General features: G+C 41.9%; 1 protein-coding gene across 1 annotated transcript in view; it reads left to right on the forward strand.

The window, feature by feature from the left end:
- The first annotated feature begins 9551 nt into the window (after positions 1 to 9551).
- LOC141085479 (pleckstrin homology-like domain family A member 2) overlaps positions 9552 to 19573 on the forward strand; it is a 45115-nt gene continuing 35093 nt past the window's right edge. Inside the window, exon 1 of the mRNA XM_073570869.1 lies at positions 9552 to 10545. Within this exon, the coding sequence (XP_073426970.1) occupies positions 10121 to 10531 (411 nt within the window). The 5' untranslated portion in view covers positions 9552 to 10120 and the 3' untranslated portion in view covers positions 10532 to 10545. The remainder of the gene's footprint in view (positions 10546 to 19573) is intronic.

The following is a 19573-nucleotide window of genomic DNA, read 5'->3' on the forward strand; positions in this document are numbered from 1 at the left end:
AGAAAGTAATCTCAGTTTAACTATTCATCTCACCTGCCTACGTCCCTGCCTAGGACCATCTGTCTGCTGTGAGCAACTCCATCTTCAACATACAACTCCGGCTGGACAGATTTTGAATCTACCGTTCTTGTATATATTCACACTCCTGGCTATCCATCTTCTGGTGTACCCTGCTCTGCTTGGCTGTCTGTTGGAAAGCATAGCCTGCTATCCTGGATAGAGTTGAGTGAATTTTTCAATATTCGGTTCAGATTATGATCGCCAGCGAATATTGAATTTTCAATATTCGCCGAACATAGCCAAACACCATTGGAGTCAATGGAACTGAAGATGAGTGAATATGTCCAGAAACAATCGTCAAACATAAATTTGGCACAAATAGGGTTCCCAATATGGCACGAATATGACAAATTCAGATTTGTTGTTCGTTATCAAACATATTCACTCATCTCTAGTCCTGGACCTCTCTATTCCACATGCCATCACCTTCAGTCCATGTTGCTCACTTTGACCTATGGCTTAGAAAATCCTTCCTCACCAGGAGGGCCCATAAAAGGAAATCTCCCAGAAAAGGAGACCCCCTGTAATTCAGGTAGAGTCTGAATCTTTCAGGTTCCCTCCAAAGCCTTTCAGAACTTCATAAACTTTTCTTGGTCATGCCTCCAGGAATCTTGTATCATTTGAGGGAGCTTCAGGGTGGAAAAACATGTAGAAATAATTTTTTTGCTGGCATGTGCTTCTTGTATGACGCTCTATCCGGCCAAATTGTGGGGAAATGAAGATTTTTTTTATTTTTTTGTGCAGGAGATTACACGAAGGTAGGATTATGACTTGTGAAGGGGATACTCAGGGGGCACCAATGCTTTTGTAGGGGGTACTGTGGGGGCATTACTTGCTTTAAGGGGGCATTGCTATTAAGTTAGGGAGCCCAACTCTTGACTTGCTCTCATTACTGGAAATTCACATTATGCGACTGGTATGTTGTACTGGTCTTGATTGAATGAGACTACCATTACTGGTTGGTATGATAGCAGGACTCGCATTGTTTCAAAACTAGAACAACTCAGCTTTCGAGCTTTTGCTTTTTTTTTTTGCAGTCATTCAGATTCAATCAGGCAGATCAGATTCGAAGGATACTAAAGGCAAGGAAACAATCATTTTGTTGTCCATGGTTTGATGGTTCACTGAATGTACAATTAGTTGTCATTGGCATGTCAGGTCATTTTAATTAAAACCTTGCTGAAAATTGCTGAACTTATTTTAACCTTATCCGAACCAGCTTATATTTTTCATTTTTGCTTTCCAAGAGCTTTATCATTTGATCTCTTTGTTGATCTAGTCATATGATGGCTTGTTTTTCTTTTTTTTTCCACATTTTTTTAATGGTAACCTACTTTGTTTAAAGAAGGGATCAGCGTGTTTGCCATTTTATTTTTTATTTTTTTCATATTGCTCATTGGAAATTATAAATATCGTTTTTATCAATGGTTTATTATGTTTGCACTATTTTTTTTTTTACATTTTTTTCTTTTTCTCATTTATTAACTAAAATAATTTTTCATAGAAAAAATATTTTAGCTTTTTTATTTTTTATGTCAACTTAGCTTTATTACCTAGTATTCATTTTGGTTGGGGTGGGGGTAAATAGGAAAAAAAAACAATTTTGGCTTTTATATACAACATTGTTGTAAATGCAGTGATATCAAATATTTATATGCTGTATATTTTTTTATACTATTTTTGCTTTATTTAGGGATTTTTAATGTGAAAAAAGTCAACTGTATTGATTTTTTACTTTAAACATTTTTTTAATATACTCTGTTGATTTTTCCTTTCTTGTTCATGGTGGGACTTGACTTAGTAATTCCTTCTGTATTGCAGCGTATTACTGCCTGTCAGTGATTTACTTTTGGAAAAATAAACATGGCGGAGACAGGGGACCTTTGATACTCTATTGGCACCCTTACAGTGGTACCAATGGGTTAGTAGTTGGATGTTCCCACCTACTGTTAAATACCTTAGATGCCATAATCACTGTTGACTGTGGAATTTAAGGAATTAAAACATGCAGCCTGGTGTTGTTGTGCTGAAAAATGTCTCCTCTTCATGATATTGCCCACATGGTCTCCAGACTAGTTTATGGCCATTATTGAGTCCAAAACAAAAGCGGACACATCGTTGAAGAGAACAGACCTCCATTACCAGCTTACTCTGCGCCATTACAGCCTTTGAGAGCAGTGGTATGAGGTCAATGGTCACCTGTAGCTGGACGTCCGGCTTGTAGACCAATGTCTTGCAAACGCCTTCTGAGGTTGTGTAGACGCTATAAAACGCCTTAGGATCAGTATGTGATGTCTAATACCACTTGCAGTACAGAATGGATCACTATGCTACATTCTTCTAATCTGACGAGACCAAGTGGGCAGCAGCACCAAAAGGAGGCCTTCACCAGAGAACATCACATCGCTTCTACTCCTGGGATTATGGTGTGGTATGGTGTGGCATAATTTATGTGGTAACCAAACCATTCTAGTCTTCATTCCAGGTGCACTAAGAGCTCAGCATTACAATGATTTGGTAAAGGAACCAAGGGTAAAGCCATTTCTCCAAAGTGTCCCAGGAGCCGTTTTTTAGGTCAAAACGTCAGGCCTCATGTTGCTCATCCTACTGTGAGCCGCCTGTGTAGCCTAAGTGTGCTACCATAGCCTGCAGCGTCTTCAGACTTTTCTCTCAGCGAACACATCTGGGAAGTCATTGGCTGGCAATTGCACAAAAGCTGCCAGCAGAGGATCTTGATGACTTCCCCAAGTGTATTCAGTGTGGATGAACATTCCTCAGATGACCATTAATAACTTCATTAGTAGCAGCCAAAGCTATAAGTGCAGGTATTTCGGCACATGGTGCTAATAATCAAGAGGTTCTGAACATCGGGTTTCCGTTTTTTCATCATTTTTATATCAGTAACGTCTCTATCCTGTGATTTCCATCATTCCACAACTGTTCTTTCTCGGTGCTGCAATTTCACTGTTGAGTATGAGGAGTACATATCGTGTGATTTGGTACAGGTTCGGCTATGGTACGGGTATTTGACTGTGCCCCCATTTAATTATTTTTGTGAAAATTTCCTTAAAGCGTTCAAAGTGATTTCTCTTCTTTGGACATCAAAGTCCCAAATATTTCCAGTAACTCCTGTTGTCTGGGTCACAGAAGATAAATGAATATCTACTGAATGGCTTTTTCTTTCACTAGTTAATTAAAACATCATAGGTGGAGGATTGGTAAATATTTAAACTCCTCTTGTGGTGACACAATTTGTTCGAAAGTCTTCGGGGATTTCCAGGTAGGTGGTAATTTGCTAAAAGTTATAGGAAGCAAAGAGGTTCCTTCAAATACCAAACTGTTCCGATCTTTGAAGTAGGATTATGTGGGAAGCCTGGGAACAAATCTATAATGTTTATTGGGTTAACCATAGCAGGAAGTGAAGATGCTCTCAACTTGTAAAAAAAAAAAAAATGACTACATGACACCACACCTACTGAGTATACTTCACAAGTACAAGTCAAGGTATTTTTAATTAATTCTTCTTAGGCTCAGCAGAAGTAATGAATGGAAATGAGTTTATCCTCTGATCCTCTAGTTCTCAGAATTGGTGCCGCTCTCCGTTGTCAAAACCTTAACGGCACTGACAGTGTACCACTCTCTATCTTATATCGTCATGTCAATTTAGGTCCCCAATGATTAAATTCTTAATATATGTTCATAGTTTACGGCATACTTGTGAGAATCCACAGTAAAGGCCACCATACACATTAGATAGCTGTTCGTTTGGCTTACATCTATCTCTCCTTACAGCTCATACACAGGAACAATCAGTTGAGTTGAGTTCTTCAATCTAATGTGTGTGGGATCCGAAAGGTTTAGCGCTAGCTACTCTGCTTAAGAAGGTTTTATACTGTTTTTTTTTACCATTTAACCTCTATTGGGTATTTGGGCTCCGCTACAGGACCCAAAAGATATGTCCGCTGGCTGGTGGAGCGAGTCGAGAAAAGATGAAAAAAGCCAGGTCAGGATAAGAGAGTTGAGAACAAGCATAAAACCCGATCCAAGTGTTTAGTTAGTGATCAGTTTAAGGAATCAGGGGGTAAGTATAGGTTGTGCAGGGATTCCATTCCTGCCCAGGCCCCAAAAAACAAAAGGACTCTTTGTCCCATATGAGAAGACCAGTGTTATTAATCCCTCATAATAACTGAGATCCCTCTTGGAGATTTTGCACTGGGGCTAAGAGCTGTCACACAGGCAGACCTCACAGCGATGAAGCAGCGACGCAGCGCACGATACTCACCTTTCACACACAGCGATCCTGGCGTCCTCCCGCCCGCCTCCACGTGTCGCTCGTCGTCACAGCACGAAGCCCCAGCAGGAAGCTGACGACGAGAAATGGAGCCGGACATTCTCGCGCGATCAGCGATGGACAACGGTGGAGCTGGTCGGAGGTAAGTATCACACATAGCGATATCGCTAGCGATATCGCTATAATGTCACAAAATCGTGTAAAAACCCCTATAAGGTGCAACAAGCTACACCACTGCCAGGAGCTCAATTAGGTTCACGACGGAGAGGATTCAGGCAGTCCAGGAGTCAAACAAGAGAGGGTATCCAGGAAAAATGTCAACAAGCACAAAGAAGTAATCCAAAAAGTGCATATCCAAAAAAAGTATACAATAGCTGGCCAAGGTGACAAGACAAAGGGGATTGAAAAGGAATGACTGATTGGCCACCAAACCTGTCCGTTGGTTAGTCCACTGACTTGCTCCTGTCCGTGGTTACTCAACTAGACCACCTATTTTCCCATGGTAACTATCCAGTTAACTGGTTGAGTGGCTCTTGATGCCTCACATGGACAATCAGTGATGGAGCAGGGGTAGGTGACTGCGTGACAATAATGTATTATTAAAATTATTGGGTTTAATTGAGAACCAGTATGAAGTAAGTTCTCGCTTTAATGGAGGCTGAGGACTGAAATTTTATCCTTAAAAAAAGGAATGGCTCACTTATTTATCTGCTCATAGACAATTAACAGAGCATTAGCCAGCATGTATAGACCACCACTTCATTCAAATGGAGGAAACAGAACCACTATTCTCAGAAACCCATCTACAGACGGCCCGTTTGCCCCCTGATTAGCGTAGAGCAGACTCTGCCTGGCTGAGTGTGATGCCCTTAAGACAACATTGGGGGCAAATTGGTACTCCTTAAAAACAGCTGACTTTGGAGTCTTAAAGCAATGCTTCATGGGAAAAGTATGCAAATTAACAATACTTGTTAAAGAGAATACTGTTAAGATGCAGATATGGGGTTAATCTACAGGTTAACAGAGTTCTGAATCTGCCTGGCACCAGTACTTATACCCCCAAACTTTTTTTCCTCCTGGTAGCGTTCATATTTCAGTCACAGGGTGGCGCCGGCGCAGGCTCAGTCACTGCTCTGTGTAACTGTGCCCCCAGTACTGATAGACAGAGGGTCCTAATGCTGAGCTGCTGTCAGTCAGTGCTGGGCGCGCAGTTACAGCTGGCGCTCTCTATACACAGAGCAGTGACTGACCCGCGCCGGCCCCACTCCTCATAACTGAAACCTGAACGCTATCGAGAGGAATAAAGCTCATTTCCTCCCAACAGCGGGAGTCTAAGCACTGGCGCAAGGCAAGTTCAGAACGCTATTGATCTGCAGATTTAACCCCATATCTGCAAGTTAATAGTTTTTTTTTGTAACTTGACAGGTTCCCTTCAAAGTGTTGGACATTGACTTATGAGGTAGCCACCTCTCCCACAGTAGGTGGTACTAGACAAATAGTTTCTTCATTCTGCAAGAGAGCTCATTTTCCTACTTTTCCCATAGAGCATTGCCTATCAGACAGCCTATACAACTGGTTTGTTTACAGGGGTGATCCGAAATATAACTTAATTTCCATCCTAATCTCTATCCATTTAATGCCATAATCTACCGTAATCTATTTTCTAATATAGTTTAATTAAAAATGCCTTATCCTTTCCTATCTAAACTATCTAACGGCTGTTCTTTTTTCTCTTTTTTTTTTCCAACTTTATTTTTTCAAACGAAGCACCATCAGAGGGCAGAGTCTGTCGTCACTTGCCGGGATGGCGCAGGTCTCTGCAAGCTAGGTATTCCTCTTAAAACACATTTTCCCAACAATTAATTTTCCCAAGTGGCCACATGAGCCATTGTGACGGTTTTGGAGGGTGACCACACAGGTCAAACCTAATTTTGCCTATTATTATTATAATATTACATTTACCACTGAATATTGAGCAGAATGACTTCTGTTGACTTGCTGTTCTTACTAATACATGTTTCCATAGGGCTTATTGTAACATATTCTCATTAGTAGCAGCTAATGAAAACCATATAATTTACCGTTTTTCATAAAGTTTACTATTCATACTGCTCTTTTTATTCAACCCTTGTAACTTGATCAACAGTGTCCCCCCACACAGTATGCTGCCCCCACACACATTATATGTCTACAGCACCACCCCTATACAGTATGATGCCCCCACAGCCCCACACACACACAATATGATGGCCTCCACAGTCCCATCATATAACCCCCTCCATACAGTATGATGGCCCCCAAAGGCCCCTGAACACAGTATGATGGCTGACATAGTATAATGTCCAACAACTAATCCTTTCAGTGTGATGCACAAAGAGCTCTCCACACAGCATGGTGACCTCCACAGTTCCCCAGATATATTTTTACAACCCCCACACACAGTGTAAAGCCTCCACACATAGTATGATGTACCCACATCCCCTACACACAGTAAGATGGCTCCCACACACAGTGTATTGCCTCCACACATAGTATGATGTACCCACATTCCCTACACACAGTAAGATGGCCCCCCCACACAGTATGATGCATTCCATAGTCCCCACACACAGTATCATGCACCTCACAACCCACACAGTATAATGCATGCACCCCTTGTCCCCCATACAGCATGATGCATCCCACATCCCCACACAGTATGATGCACCCCACATCCTCTATACACACTATGATGGCCCACACACACATAGTATGATATACCACACAGGCCCCCCACACATACACAGTATGATGCATTCTATAGGCCCCCACAGCCCCCCCACACATAATATGGACAAACAATTTCATTTTTATGGTATTTATTGTGTGGTGAAAATGATCTGAAAACACAATTCTCCAGGTTTGTATGAATACAGCAATACAAATCTTGTAAAAGTTTTATTTTATTCAAGTGATAATTTGTAACTTTGTAAAATAATATTCTGAAACCCAAATTTTTTTCAATTTCCCATTAATGAGTCTGGGTTAGGCTTTGTTTATTTGCATGGAAACCTGTAATTTTTATTGGTATGATTTTTGGATCCATACAATCTTTTGATCACTTTTTATTGCATTTTTGGTGGGAAGTGTAGTGACTAAAAAAATGCAATTTTAATTTTTTAAAAATTGATAGATAAGACTTTTACAAATGTTACAATTCCTAATAAGTTTTTACCATTTTTATTTAATTTCTTTATTTTTAAGTCAAAATGGGGCTGATTAGAATTTTTATGCTTTATTAATATTCTTAAAATCTTTTTTTTAACAATAACTGTAGAACGAGACAGGGGACGTACATCCAAATAATATAAAATTGATCTACTGCGACTAAACAAAATTTTTCAAAACGCTACTAGAGGTTCTTAGTTAACATTTTGATCAGAATGCATGAAGCCCAATGCCTCATTATGGCGAACCGCTCAGTTAATCCCTAACTTGACAAGCTGCAGTTCTACAGACCCATAGAGTTAAGATAATTCATTAATTTAAACCCAAATTGCACAAAAAAAAACAGAAAAAGGTCCAAGAGTATATTTACAAATATTATCCAGTTTATTCATTTAAACACATAGAAAACTATATCAATTCACTACCAAAAGCAGGAACCATGGGGAGTACTAAACCAGGTTGTAGCTATAATTCACAGCTCAGAATGAAGTTATATATGAAAAAACAAGTTAAACATATTCATGCTGTATACAATAGCCCCATAACTAAGAAGGTCACGGTTATATATGCATACCACTATGTCCCATAAGGGGTCAAACTCTGATGAGAGGGAAATTAAAGAACCGGTGACAGTATTTTAAGGTACTGCAGTGCATATTGTGCAAATAAATACAAAAGATTTAATGTGCATGTACCAAAGCTATAACTCACTGATATTGCAAGATGGACCCCGGCCTGCCGCCTCTACGCGCGTTTCTCCGGTCTTCGTCAGCATGAATATGTTTTACTTGTTTTTTATATTTAACTTCATTCTGAGCTGTGAATTATAGCTATAACCTGGTTTTGTACTCCCCATGGTTCCTGCTTTTGGTAGTGCTACTCTGAATTGATATAATTTTCTATGTGTGGTTTTTTTTGTGCTATTTGATATTTTTTGAGTTTTCCTATTTATTCTCTGATATCCTCCTTTGGGAAAATTTGTGTTTAATTAATTTAAACCCTTCTGAAAACTGTAAAAAAAAAAAAAAAGGAACCTTCAAGGAACAAAAGTGGAAAGCAATTTAAAGAAAAACACAAACATCTATTGTGGAATTGTACATTGGGGTTTTTTTGCATTCCACCCCCCTCCCACAGGGATTATTGCTTAATCCATGTGCTTAGACATCATAAAAATGGATAATACTACTGAAACATTTCGGAAATACATTCCTTATTCATAGATGCATTTCCGAAACGTGTCCAATGTTATTTATACGCTTTTATGATGTTTAAGCTAATGGATTAAGCAATAAATAATTATTTCAAGGAGGACGGAGTGCTTGGTTTTCTTCGACTTAAACACCCAGGATTGGTGAGCTGTCTTGATTGTTCGTTATATACATTATACTCTTAAAAATGGAACCTTCAAAAAAATGCAACTGTCTTCTTAAAAATGGCATCTGTCTTCTTCGGTGATGAGGTTGCTTCTAGAATACGAAAGTACTATAGTCTTTTTCTTGTCTTCTCGTCAAAGTCTAGAGTAGTGTTGGAAAAAGAAACAAAATTTGTTAAAAAAATATATAAATGGTAAAGGTAAAAAAAGAGTTAAAAGAAACCCCCCTGGCCAGTAATTGTTTCATTTCCCGGGTGAAATACTTTTCCTTTAAAGGAATCGATGATCACGATGTAAGTACCGGAGATGATTGATTAATTTTGCAAGGACTCCGATAAACTTGTTACTTACGAAAGTTTTGTTATTCCAGATGCACAAAGTCATTAGTAATAAGTTGTTCTCCTTAGATGCCTTTGCTCAATTTCTACATAACTCCTATCCTCTTTACGTAGAGTTAATTGAACATTTACCTTTTTTCAGTGTCCTGTGCTCAGCCTGCCCGCCATTAGCATGTAATGGATTTAATCCACTATGTATTTATCTGCAGTGTGTTTAGCTGCCTTCTAGCGAGGAGGAGCTTACTACATCTCAGTCAGTGAATAACTACAGTCATCCTATTAGGCTGGGCACTGTTCCTTGCAGCTGCATTTGTGTGAGTGACTAGGAAAAACTTACAGCGTCTACCTATTCAGTCCCACCCAGAAGCCTGGGGCATGAATGAGGAGGAGAGAGCGAGTCAAAGATCCATCCTACAAGCACTGAGCTGTCTCCTTCTGCAAACAGTTTCTTAGTTTGCATTGCTCTTATCACCTCAAGAAGATCTGGATATTTCCTTTCCCACGATTCCGAGCTGTTACTTTGCTCCTGACCCATTTGGAAAGCTTTACATGTCATGTACTGCTGCCACCTTGCTAGTAGGCGAAGATTTGTAAAGATGTGGTGTTATCCGCAGTGAAGTTTAAAATTTTATGGAAGTCTGCGAACATTAGCTGTCATGCCCTAAAGAAGTTCTGCATTGAGAAAGAAGACTTCTGGAAAAGAAAATCTCCTTTTTGTCGCGACAAGATTCCAGTTTTGTAAACTCAGAAATGGTTATGGCTGAGAGATATATCCATTGGAAGGCCTAAAACTGGTCCAATCCATCCTAAAGTTTACCGTCAACAATAAAGACAACTCATTATTAAAGACTAATGAATCAGTGCATCATGGCATCATCTCCTGTGACCATTAAGGAAGGGGACTTGGAAAAGAGGAGTGACAGCTTCCTTCAACTATGGAAGAAACGTAGATGTGTGCTGACTCCTGAAGGTCTACATTTGTACACAGACTCTCGAAAGAAAGGCAAGGCCAAGGTTTTACAATTCGATTCCTTGGCCAAGTTGGAATGCGTGGAGAGAAAAGGGGAACGTGTCTACTTTACCTTGGTCACCATGGAAGGACAGGAGATAGACTTTCGCTGCAGGGAACGAAGCCGATGGAACGCAGAAATTACCCTGGCCTTGGTGGGCTTCCAAAATAGAAAAGCAGTGCAAGAACTAAGAGCCCGGAAAGAGCATCAGGTGCGGGATTCAGGGGACCGCTTAAGAAGCTGGGGACCGTGATTGTCCTATCTGGGGTAAGAGATAGTTTTAGGCCATTTTTTTTTTTTTTTTACAGTTTCACAATTTTAAGCAACTAGTAATAAGCTGCTTCATTTGTTGTTGATCACTGTAGAACCTTTTGACTCTCCTTAGAAAATTAGTAGATTTAAGAGCAAAAAGTAACATTGTTCTTATCGATAGATAAAGACTAATTTGATCCCAGCCAAATATGATTTGAGATTACACTGGATCCAGTTGCTTTGCTAATCTGACATTGGTCATTTAAATATCTATGTGCTCCAGCAGAGAGAGGGTCTAGTAAAGTTCTGATATAGGGAGCTGATTGGTCTGGTCTCCACATTGGAGAGCGTAGTCAATACAGCTACTAATTTATTGTTGCTGATCGTGTTGACTTTACTTGTGGCCACTGATGGCTAAAAGCTTCCGATATCTAAATTTAGTGGGCGTTTATTAATTTTCACAAATGAGAAATCAGAGTTACCAGCAGAAACCCCATAAAATCCAGGTTTTGAGTAGACATAGGAATTGTGTTTTTCAGTATGACATTGCTATGGCCATAAGGTCCACAACAATTTAAATCATGCCTTATGTCACTCCAACAGAGACAGCGTCTAGTAAGTTGAGATATTAGGGAGCTGGCTGGTCTGATCTGTACATCGGAAAGCTTACATGGTCATTAATTTATTGTTACTCTTCGTATTGACTTTACTTTTGGCCACCGATGTCTAAAAGCTCCCCATATCTAATTTTTATGAACAGTTATTAATTATCACAAATGGAAAATTAGCGTTACCAGCAGAGACTCCATAAAATCACGGTTTTGAGTAGACATAGGCATGGTGGTTTTCGGTAAGAAATTGCTATGGCCATGACATCCACAACGACCCAGATCGTCCCTTGCGTTGAGTGTTTAAGTTTGTTTTTTTGGTGTTTGTTGATCAGAAGAAGTATATAGACATGTGAATCTTTTAGAAATTAGATAGTACCATCCTTTTCACGACTTGATGTGACGTTATGATGTCAGATACAATAAATAGAAAGTTATGTGAGAGTACAGAGTTGTTATGTTGAACTACCTGCAATTGAGTTCTTAGCTCAAGAAGCCCAGTAATATGTTTTAATCCTGCGTTCGGGTTATCCCTGTCAGAGGGTTTATCAGTGTAAAGCTTTGTTCTGTGGGATTACTATGCTCAGTCAGCTAAAGGGCAGCAGCATCTCCCTTTCATTGCCTTTTGAATCATTATCAATCTCACATGCAATGTCCCAATTACAGTCGGAGCTGCAGAGATAAATTTTTATGTAATTGATTGAGAACAGAAAGTCAGGCCAAACCGGATCACAAGGCTACACAAGAGTCCCAGTGTCTTTCTCATCGCATGGTATGAAAATCTGCAGCGCGTTTCATTTCCTTTGTTTTTTTTCAAGGATTTTCTCAAATTCTGTCAACCTCGGTTGCCAAGGTGACGACAACTAGTAGCTTCTTAGTATTGTTTCTTGCGATTATGCCGTTCTCTAAAAAGCAAGATCTTTAGACACTTTGTCATTCGTGTAAAAATAATTGCACTTTCTAATTACCGTAGGTATTTTAGGTTTTTGGCATACAACAACTTGAATTCTTTTGCATTCCTCAACTTTGAATTGCAACACATAGAAGGAAAAGTTGGGGAATTATGTAAATTACAGGATGGACAGACGTGTTAATGATATGCAAATGATAAAAAAATGAAAACTAAATTTTGCAAACATCTCGATTTATTCAGTATTGAGTATGAGCACCATGTGTAGAAACACACGTGCCTTCATGCATTGCCTGCTATCATGAGCGAATGTTACAACGGTCCAAAATTATGGTGGGGTGGCATAATGTAGTCGTACCCCTCAAATCAACATTCCAGGTACTAACAACTTGGTGTTACATTTATTTGGTGAGCCGCCTGTGTGGCCTAAATGTCCTCCCATGGCTGCAGTGTCTCCGGGCTTGTCTCAAAGAGCACATCTGGAACATCATTGGTCAACCATTGCAAAGAGAGCTGCCAGCAGCAGATCTTAATCTACCAATCTTATGATTTCCATGATTCCATGACTTTTCCTATCTTGTGTTACAATTTATTGAGGAGTGTATATGGCTAGAGTGTTAAAGGGGTTGTACGAAGTTAGAAAACATGACGGGTTGGGTGTTCGGTAATGCTGCTGATTAATTTGTGGCAATTGAGCAAGTATTAGCCTGTCACTTTAAGTGTAAAGTCACACTGGTGACCAGGATAGGTGCTGATGTCTAGATAGGTGGGTGACTGACTGCTGGGATTTGCACTGATTTCCAGAATGGGTGCACTTTTATCCCAGTGTGCATGGTAAACTAAAGTTCCATTCATTCTCTATGGCACAACTGGAGAAAGCTGAGTAACAGCACCATGGCAGTCCTACAGATGGATAGGCCAAGCATACGCAATGAGATAAAAGTGCCATTATCTGGAGATCAGTTGGGGTCCTACCGTCCGGACCCTCTAGAAGTTGTCCTGTGGCTATGTGAAAACTTCTTTCAATGGAAGGATCTTCTATAAGTTATCTTGTGGCTATCTGAAAATGTCTTCCAATGGAAGGAACCTCTAGAAGTTATTCTGTGGTTACGTGATAACTTTTTATAATGGAAGGAACCTGTAGAAATTATTGTGTGGTTAAGTAATAACTTCTTCCAATGGAAGGAATCTCTTGAAGTTATTCCTTGGTTACGTGATAACTTCTTATAGTGGAAGGAACCTGCAGAAGTCATTTTGAAGTTATGTGACAACTTCTGCCAATGGAAGGAACCTCTTGAAGTAATTCTGTGGTTATGTGATAATGTCTTATAATGGAAGGAACCTCTAGAAGTTATTGTGTGGTTACGTGATACCCTCTTCCAATGGAAGGAACCTCTAGTAGTTATTCTGTGGTTAGATGATAACTTCTTCCAATCGAAAAAACTCCTTAAGTGGCCCAAATCCTTTTGAGTAAAATTGAATATATCAATTGGACTATTTGGCTATCTTTTGGACATGGGGACCTCTCAACTCTATGCTGACAGTTGTTGGGTTATTTGAATGGTGGATCCCAAACCACTTCAGATCGAGGTGACCGTAGTACCAGAAAATGACTTTCGGCAGAGTAAACAGATCCATAGTGCATATTGAGGAAAAAACTTGATGAAAATATTGGTCACAGATTACATACAGACTGGCGTCCAAGATTGCATTTCACCTACCTGCTGTCCTACTGACTGTAGGATATCAAGAAGATGATGCAAATGGAAGTTGAGATACACATGACTTTAGGATCACATTACATGGGGTTTCAAACCATAGAGACACATTAGCCAGCAATGGAACAGCATACACAAAACGGTAGAAGGATTTTTTAACACTTATTAGTTTATCATTGAAAAATACTCAGAATTGAGAGTCCTCAGTGGTTGATACCTTTTAATGGCTAACTGAAAAGATGGTAACAAATTGCAAGCTTTCGAGACTACTCAGGTCTCTTCATCAGGCATTGACTAATGCAAAACATTTAGTTTATCATTGACAAATACTGGTATTGGCCCTGTGCCGGCTGCATAAACCCAAATGCGACGTTTGCACCTTGTTCTCGGGTACCATACGGGGGATTTAATGACCAGAATGTCATGTATTTTTGCTACCAAAATAGCAATAAAAACTATGTTTACCATGCACAGTGAAATGTGCCCACTGGAAATAATTACCCCCTTATTGCAAAAGGTCACAAAAAAACAGAACACTGCCTTTAGTTGCAAGCGTCAAGGTTTGACGGGCTTAAATACACCCTTTAAAATCAATTTGTAGATGCTCTTTAAGGCTTTTAATTTGTACATCATGGGTTTTTTTTTATTGTGTAGGACAGTAAACCTGCAGTCTGATTAAAAGGTTTATTATTCTTTAATGGAGAATTGCTTGAGTGGGGACTTTTTAATTTCTGAGTAAAAGACCTAGAAGTCAACCATTAAGATTAGGATGAGAAGGGGGAAAAGCCTTTCATTGAAAATAAAATACTGTAATAGGCGTCATAAAATACGAGGCGCTGCGCTTTCACATCAATGCTGGAGAACAGCATTGACTCACAATACCTCTTTTAATCCTCAATTAAAGAATTTGGGCACAGTCATTTAAATCACTTCTTCTATGTCATTTTTGAACAATTATACATTTATACTGTGGTATAATAGCATATAATAGCTTCGATACGCCCAGATAGTTGAATCCAACTGCATCAGATCTCATCAGTGCAGGAGATTAATAATAATAATCTTTATTTTTATACAGTGCTAACATATTCCGCAGAGCTTTACAGTTTGCACACATTATCATCACTGTCCCCGATGGGGCTCACAATCTAAATTCCCTATCAGTATGTCTTTGGAATGTGGGAGGAAACCAGAGTACCCGGAGGAAACCTACGCAAACACGGGGAGAACATACAAACTCCTTGCAGATGTTGTCCTTGGTGGGATTCGAACCCAGGACTCCAGCGCTGCAGCCTTGCAGACCACTGAGCCACCATGCTGCCCGAAAAAAATTAAGAGATTAAGAGAGTCAATACTTTGTGCATGGGAATCCAATAGTATAATTATATATAGTGACTTACAGCTGATGTCCTTTCTTATGAAGTCGTTCATTTTTCACGTCTTTTCCGTCTGGCTCAGACCGACACGACAACTTCTCCAGCTAGGACTCGGCTGCAGACATTACGGCGAAGATACATCTGATTTCTCACAATTCCTGCATCGTCACCATCTATCCCCAACCTGCACAAACTTCTCATCCTACTGACACCCCAAAACTGAACCGCTGCTGCCATATGTGCCCTATTACTGCACCTGCTGTTTGGCACAATAACAGGGATCCTCCTAATGCCCCACATAGTAATGCCTTAACTGTGCTCCTTATATAGTAATGCTGCCTCCTTTGTGCCCTCTAGATGGTGAAATTGCCCCTTAGAAAATATTAATGCTCTGTCAAAATGCCCTAGAATACAGTGTTCACATTTTGCCCCATTGATGGCCACAATACTCTGAGCACCTCTATAACAAAAATGCTACTTAAGGCTGGTTTCACATTAGCGCTTTTTAAGCGCACGCACGGCCGGGGGTAGCTCCGCCCCCGAGCCGGCTCTCTGCCCGGCGTGCCCGCCCCTTGCTTGTAGCGCCGCCTCTTAGCGCACAGCGGCGCCTGCGATCGGCGCACCCTATCTTTAGCATAGGGTGCGCAGATCGTGCGCAGGCCGTGCGCTAGTTGCGCTTTGACCTGCGCTGCGCACTTTTGACGGTGCGCCGTGCGCGCCAAAATCCGAAAAGTTTGATTTTGGCGCGCACGGCGCACCGTCAAAAGTGCGCAGGTCAAAGCGCAACTAGCGCACGGCCTGCGCACGATCTGCGCACCCTATGCTAAAGATAGGGTGCGCCGATCGCAGGCGCCGCTGTGCGCTAGGAGGCGGCGCTACAAACAAGGGGCGGGCACGCCGGGCAGAGAGCCGGCTCGGGGGCGGAGCTACCCCCGGCCGTGCGTGCGCTTAAAAAGCGCTAATGTGAAACCAGCCTTAGTGCCCACTTAACATTTAATAATGTCCACTTAATAATGTACATTGAGTCCCTCAATGTTCAGATCCTCTATACACAGTATGGTGGGCCCACAGCTCTGCTATACACAATATGGTGGGCCCACAGCTCCGCTATACACAGTATAGTGGGCCCACAGCTCCCCTATACACAGTATGATGGGCCCACAGCTCCTTTATACACAGTATGATGGGCTCACAGCTTCTCTATACACAGTATGGTTGGCCCACAGCTTCTCTATACACAGTATGATGGGCCCACAGCTCCCCTATAAACAATATGATGGGCCCACAGCTCCCCTATACACAGCATGATGGGCCCCCAGCTCCTCTATACACAGTATGGTGGGCCCACAGCTCCGCTATACACAGTATGGTGGGCCCACAGCTCCGCTATACACAGTATGGTGGAACTACAGCTCCGCTATACACAGTATGGTGGGTTCACAACTCCTCTATACACAGTATGGTGGGCCCACAGATCCTCTATACACAGTATGGTGGACCCACAGCTCCGCTATACACAATATGATACCGCCACAGCTCCTCTATAGATAGTATGACATCACCTCTGCACCTAAAAAAAGGCAGTATAATTGTGGCACCACTGAGGCTTCAGGCGCCACAGAGGTACTGCACCTTCTCCTAAGGTGTAGTTCCCCACCATCCAGGTAAGGTGGGAACTCCTGACCACACTCCACACCTGCATTCCAAACACAGGATAGTTCAGTGGGGCCACCTAACAGCTTCAGGCTGGGGGTTAGCAGAGCACCCCTCGTGGAACCCTGCTTCGTAACACGAGATGTGCTGAGAGGCGGGTGGAGTTAGCTAGAAAAGAGTGGGAAGAGTGAGAGTTAGAGGTTAGTTGGTTAGAGAAGATGGGTGTCTGAGGGACGTGCTGCAGCTGGTCCCAGTGGTCTGGGCTGCTGGCACGAGAAAGACCAGAGAAAGAGACTGATAGGATTGATAACCTAACCTTCCATAAGAGAGAGAGAGAGAACAGATCGGAACGAAGGAGAATAGAAGGACGATGGGAAGCAGGTTGAGAAAGAGAGAGAACCCTTCCAGTCCAGAGAGGGCAAAAGCCGGGGCCCGGTCCCCGAGGTTGATTGGATCTTTATGTCCGGCAACAGACACCGGAGGAGTAGTGAGCCGCTAACGCCTTGCTCTCATCATAGACTTGGGACACAACAGCAACTGAATAGAGAGCCGGGACGCAGTGAGGAGTCCCCGAAGCAGGCTACAGCTTGCTGTCATACAAGTAAAGACTAGGAACACCTAGAGAGAGGCATTCCAGGGTAACTAAGTACTGGAGTGCTTCGCACCTAAAGGCGCATTGGAGGAGTCGTTCAGTAAGGTACATGTTGGCGGAGTGTGGAAGGGAGAATCCTATCCTGCCTGGAGGTTGGCTGGGGCCCTGACCTGGAGAACACAGTACGGAGGCAGTCAGTTGTGTGAACTGCAAACAGTGAGTAAATCTTTGGAACCGCATACTCTGGTGTCCTCCAGTTATTCCAGCACCACTACACCTGGGTACCAGCCTCCATACATTCTGTGCCTCTCCTCATCCATTGCACCTACACTGCCCTGGGACTACAGCTCCACCTGTGGGGAGCTATACCATCTCTGCTGCACCACACCATCAGTCCCAGCGGATCTGTATGCAGCGTTGGCTTACCATCTTACTTGCCAAACACCACGGGTGGCGTCACGAACTATTCATATAAACTTTAACACCATTGACATCACCGCCATTGATATTGGGCGCCCAGGGCCACGGACCGGGTCACGCTGCTGTGACACATTCCCGCCTTGACACCGGCCCAGTACCGAGTACCCCGCTGCCCTGGGTGTGCGAGGGCGACCCATAATGACCCCCACAGAAGCCCTCACACTGTATAATGGCCCCCACAGTAGAACTCACACTGTATAATGACCCTCACACTGTATAATGCCCTCCTACTGTATAATGGCACCCACACTAGCCCTTAAACTGTATAATGGCCTCCGCATTAGCTCCCACACTGTATAATGGCACCCACAGTAAACCTCAAACTGTATAATGACCCCAGTATTAGCCCCAAAACTGTATAATGACCCCCCACAGTTAGCAGACTGTATAATGGCCCTGGCATTAGCTCTCACACTGTATAATGGGCCTCTCATTAGCTCCCATGCTGTCTAATGGGGCCCACATTAGCTCCTACACTGTATAATGGGCCCACATTAGCTTCAATACTGTATAATGGGACTCAGATTTTATAAGGACCCCCACAGTACTCCCTATAATGTATGAGAGACCCCCACTGTTTCATGTTTATGATACCCCCACAAGTTTTAATTAAAGTGAAAACCATCATATATTCACCTACTCCAGGACCCTGACAACTCTACCCGGGAGACTTAAGCAGACCAACGTGCTGTCATAGTGCTGACGCACACACAGGACATTACAGTCCCAGTGCGTGATGGTTGGTGGCTTGGCCTTTCTGTAGACCACAGGTTTAAAGCGACCTGCGGTCTACAGAACAGAAACAAAAGCGGTAGTGCAGGGAAATCGTGCCTCACTGATCTATCATGAGGTTTAACTGTATCGAAGACACAGTTAAGGGTAGTGTCGCTCTAGGTGGACCCCTCTGAGTGCGGAGCCTGGGGCCAACCTCTCATGGTAGCTACGCTACTGGTGCCAAAGTTATGCCCCCAGAAACAAAAGCTTACATTTTTCCTTCAACCAACTTCTCTGTGGGCTTTGAAGTAATGTCAAGAGCCATATTGACAGATCGTTTTTACCACACAATGAACACCGTAAAAGGTAAACCCTGCAAAATGGCGGAATCAAGTTTTCTTTCGCCATTTTTTCTCCATGTTATCTGTTTTTCAGTACATTATGTGGTAAAGTGAACAGTGTCCTTCAAAAGTACAACTCGTCCTGCAAAAATGAAGCCTTCATATGGCCATGTCGGTAGAAAAGTTAAAAAGTTATAGCTCTTGGAAGAAGGGAAGGAAAAAAGAAAGACTGGTTGCTAAGGATGTTGTCATTAATAGTTCATAGCAACTAGTCTGTCTCAAATAGCTTTGCTTTCTGGACTAAACTAAGTGGATAAAGTAGACAGGGAGCAGTAGTTTAGCAGCAGTGAAACCTATTAAGCAGATTTTTCTACTATTTATTCAGTAGTGAATCTTTCTAATAATATGGTGGTTTTAGACATGTATATTGTACTACATGAAGAGTATATGAAGACTATTTCTTGTCATAGTTCTCCTTTAGTTGCTTCATTCACTTGAATAGTCCCAGTAAATTTGTCATGTAAAGTCCCAAGATAAGTCCTAACATGAACAATGGCTTCCTAGCTTTAATGAGGGGCCATTACTCCATCTCCATAGTAACGGGAGCCTGGCTGCACCTTTCAGCACAGATGGTCGCTGGGAGCCGTCTCT

This window comes from Dendrobates tinctorius, unplaced genomic scaffold (genome assembly GCF_039654945.1).
Source record: "Dendrobates tinctorius isolate UK_male_01 unplaced genomic scaffold, ASM3965494v1 ptg000028l, whole genome shotgun sequence".
Classification (NCBI taxonomy): domain Eukaryota; kingdom Metazoa; phylum Chordata; class Amphibia; order Anura; family Dendrobatidae; genus Dendrobates; species Dendrobates tinctorius.